The sequence below is a fragment of the Varanus komodoensis genome, unplaced genomic scaffold (genome assembly GCF_004798865.1).
Source record: "Varanus komodoensis strain SLA01 unplaced genomic scaffold, ASM479886v1 scaffold64, whole genome shotgun sequence".
Classification (NCBI taxonomy): Eukaryota; Metazoa; Chordata; class Lepidosauria; order Squamata; family Varanidae; genus Varanus; species Varanus komodoensis.
Window position 1 is genome coordinate 327933 of NW_025336273.1, and position 4244 is coordinate 332176.

The 4244-nt window shown below is 43.7% G+C and overlaps 1 protein-coding gene across 9 annotated transcripts in view; it reads right to left on the reverse strand.

Moving 5' to 3' along the window:
• Window positions 1-214: 214 nt before the first annotated feature.
• Window positions 215-4244, reverse strand: part of LOC123033642 (A-kinase anchor protein 12-like) — a 12984-nt gene continuing 8954 nt past the window's right edge. For 4 of the 9 annotated variants that reach the window (XM_044450346.1, XM_044450347.1, XM_044450344.1 and 1 more), the window contains exons 5-7: window positions 3008-4228; window positions 1874-1927; window positions 215-480 (exon numbers count right to left, since the gene is read on the reverse strand). In XM_044450346.1, coding sequence (XP_044306281.1) covers window positions 452-480; window positions 1874-1927; window positions 3008-4228 — 1304 coding nt within the window. In that variant the 3' untranslated portion in view covers window positions 215-451. The remainder of the gene's footprint in view (window positions 481-1873; window positions 1928-3007; window positions 4229-4244) is intronic. The other 5 variants (XM_044450352.1, XM_044450351.1, XM_044450349.1 and 2 more) reach the window with 3 other exon arrangements.

Here is a 4244-nt window from a genome sequence, read left to right on the forward strand (position 1 = left end):
AAGAAAAGAAAGGTCTGCCATGAGATGGATGGACTCCCTAAAGAAAGCCACAATCCTGCACTTAGAAGAACTGAATGGGGCTGTCATGGACATGACTTTTTGGAGGACTTTCATTCATGGGGTCACCATCGGTTGGAGATGACTTGATGGCACATCACAACAACGACAATTCAAGCACATAGGAGATGAAAGAAATGCCAGACATCTACTGAAATGCAAGCAGAATATCCTTTAATTAAAAAGGAGGTGGATGTGGGAAACGAAGAGTATTAGTTAATCATGGTTAGCAGACAGTTGAGATATGTGCTCTGGTTATAGACTGCTGGTTTGCTTTGTGTCTCCATACTCTTGATCTGAGAACCAAAGAGCAAGAGGTGCCACTAGGAAACGGTCCTACAATCCCTTGACTGGAATAGCAACCAAATCAGCCATTTCTGTCCTCAGAGCCACATCAGCTGCGCTTTCTTTCTTGCCTTCTTTCTGCAGAAATAAGACAGACATTCAAGGATCCAAATTAATCTCACTTCTTCATTCATTTAACTGGGCATTACTTTCTGCATTAAGCAAACTGCTTGCAGGTTCAAATAAGACATACATTTATATCTAATATATCTCTAATCCACCCCATAATTTCCCTGCACCAGAGCAGCTGTCTATATTAGATGGCCATTACCTTTCTGGAACATATTTGAAAGACACATTCATTCCATCCCAGTTCGACATCAATGTGCAGACTTTTCCTTCCCCACTGTATGCATGCCCTCTACTCAGTTGGGTGTGCTCAGTTATTGTGCGGTTTCATCCATCTTTCTAAGCTAAGCACATTTCCTCCTCTTATTTGCTCTTCTGCATTTATTTATTTATTTGTTATTTATTAAAAGCTTTTGTATGCCATCCTTTACATAAATATCTCAGGATGGCTTACAGGAATTTAAAACATTTTAAAACAACTAATAACATCATCCACAGAATTAAAACAGTGATACAGCACGAGATTTTCCTGAACACATTCCTTTTGGTAAGCACTTGAGCTCATATTTGTACCCACATTTTTACCAGAAAATGGAATTGCAAAATCCGGAGAAGTGAAACATTAAAGAGTAATTTACATGTAAGTAAATTTCTGGAATTACATGCAAGTTTGGGAAGTATGGAAAAGCTTTGTTTGTATAAAAAAGGCAAACCTGATGTTGGGGAGACCTATCTTCAGAGAGGCAGGATGCCTCTTTCCAGCCAAGCTCTCAACATTACTCCCTATATGTTTGAGAAGGACAATGTGCATTGCCCACCAAGAATGACTTCTTGTATGGCCTGAAGGCACATACAGCATCCACCCTCCTGAAGCTAAGCAGGTCTGAGACTGGCCTGAGCTTGGAGGGGAGACCACCTGGGAACTGCATGTGGCCACCTTGAATTCCACAATGGGAGAAAGGTGGGGTATAGGAATAAACATTTAATAAATAATGATGATAATAATAAATAATAATCCCTGCACCTGACTTCTTAGGAAAGCTCTTTCCATGAAAATGAAGCAATGGGCCACTGCTGGATTGGTCAGTGAGTTATACATGGGTTCAGGTCAGAAAGTCCTTATCTCCTTCCTCTGCTGACTTGGATGCCTCCCATATATTCAAAGCTCAGCTTGGCCAGATATAGTAAGCAGGGATCTGGGAACTTCTAATGTAAGAATGGAAGGGCTATGGCCCTCAGTGAATGAACTGAAGAACTTCCTCCATGCAAGGGAGCTACAGAGGAATGAATAAGCCAAGTTAGGAAGCATGAAATTTTCCATGTATACCATTATAAGTAAATGGTCATGTTGGGCTTTCCAATGCTATGTTCTTATTAAATGTATTTGCATAATTGTACTCACTTTTTGACCTTTTAGAAGCAAACTTAAGACGTGAAGCCTCTGGTTTTGCTGTGTCTGCAATGTAAAACATGATTATTGGAAACAAGGAACAACAACCTAGAAATGAATCTCCCTTCTGCAGCAAAGCAAATAGATAAAACCCTTTGCCAGGTGAAATGCTGAGCAGCAAAATCTGAACAGAACAATGGAAGGCGATGTGATCTGAAAATTAAAAAGCAACACCTGGACCACCCAAACACACAAGCAGTGCAGTCTTAGATTTTTGAGAAAGTGGTTTGAACTGCCCAGAGGTGTTTCAGCTATGAGATGCCATAGCAATAAAATGAGAGTGGCTATTGCATGTTGCAAGGCAGGGAGTGCTCAGACCTTTTTGCTCCATTGGTGGTACTTGCCAAGGCTACTCTGGGAGTGGCAGAGGCCCATATGATGGTCAGACTGAATGGAAATTCAGGAAATGCAAATATAAGTCCAGGAAGGACATGCCGAGACGCCCCTTCACCCAAGACTTCCATTACAGATTGAAATAAATTGCTGCATGTGGAAACCTGAAGATGCGCAAACCCACTGGGAGGACCACAAATTGACCCTGCCAAATTGTCCTTGCTACCAGAACTTCATTTGTGACTGTCGTGATGGTGAGATCCACCACCCCAATAACATGCACATAAATAAAAGTATGGAGGGTTTGGCACATGGACCATGCGCCTTTCTTACAAGGGTGTGATCCTACTTCCAAAGAAGGCATGTGCTGATATTTTGCTGCCACCGTGAGGAAGGGGCTCACAATCAAAGCCGAGCGGGGGTGCATGCAGGCCTATTTTCCACACAGTGGACTTGGCTACGTGAAACAGATGTGCAATTGGGAAACCCTGAGGGGTATCCAGTGACCTCCCTCAGTTTGGAACTACAAAGAAGGGTCTGAAGGACTCACTGCAAGGAAGAGCTGAAAAATAAAGTAAGAGAAAAGAAATGTTCATTCATTGATTCTATGTTACATTTCTATACAGATTAATAGCCAAATACAAATGGGAAAGGATAGGAAAGGCTGAAACTCTCTGAGCATAAAATTATAATTAGGTTCCAACACTGCATATTACATATCTAGGAAGAAAGTATTTGTGTGGTTCAACTCACCTCCTACTGCTTCAATATGGCCTGCATCATCTTTGGGTGTAACGCTTCCATCTGGGAAAAGGTATTCCAGTGTAACTCCTGCACCTTGGACTTCATAAGGTGGTGTAGCACCTGTGCCTCTAACAACTGCTTCTTGGACATGGTCTTCAGTGGTAACACTACCATTTTGAAAATGGTATTCAGGGGTAACTCCGGCATCTGTAACTTCACCAGCCTGGACAGCAGCTTTCGATGTAGCTCTTGCATCAGTAATGCCTGAGTTCTGGGCATCATTTTGAGGTGTAAATTGTCCATCAGGAACTTCGACATCTTGGACATCATATTCAGGTGTGACTCTGGCATCTGGATCAGCCATACTTTTGACTTTGTGGGGAAGTGTAACATGCAAACCTGTTACTCCTGCAGGCTGCACATCATCTTCCAAAGTGATTCCTGCACTTTGGACGTCCTGTACTCCTGTAACTCTGGCACCTGTGGATGTAACTCCTGCATGTTGGACAAGGTCTTCAGGTAAAACTCCATGTGTAACTCTGGCATCTTGAACATCGTCTTGGGATGTAACTGCCGCACCTTCAACTTCATGTGTTGGTGTAACAGCAGTACCGGCCACTCCTGCACCTTGGTCATTCCCTTCAGGTGAAACTCCTTCATCTGTAACTTCAGCATGTTGTGAAACATCCTGAGGTATAACGGCGGCCTCTGAAACTCCAGCATCCTGGACATACTCTTGGGATGTACCTGCCGCACTTTGGACTTCATGTGTTGGTGTAACAGCAGTACCGGCCACTCCTACAACTTGGTCACTCTCTTTAGGTGACACGCCCTCCTCTGTAAATCCAGCATGTTGGACAACATCTTCGGATGTAACTGCGCCATCTGAGACTCCAGCATCCTGGACATTTTCTCCAGGAGAAACTGCTTCACCTGCAATTCCTCCTTGTTGGCCCTCGTCTTGGGATGTACCTGCCACACTTTGGACTTTATGTGTTGGTGTAACATCGGTACCGCCTACTCCTGCACCTTGGTCACTGTCTTCAGGTGAGACTCCTTCCTCTGTAACTCCTGCTTGTTGGGCAACATCTTGGGATGTACCTGCCACACTTTCGACTTCACGTGTTGGTGTAACAGCAGTACCGGGTGCTCCTGCAACTTGGTCACTGCCTTCAGGTGAGACTCCTTCCTCTGTAACTCCTGCTTGTTGGGCAACATCTTGGGATGTACCTGCCACACTTTGGAC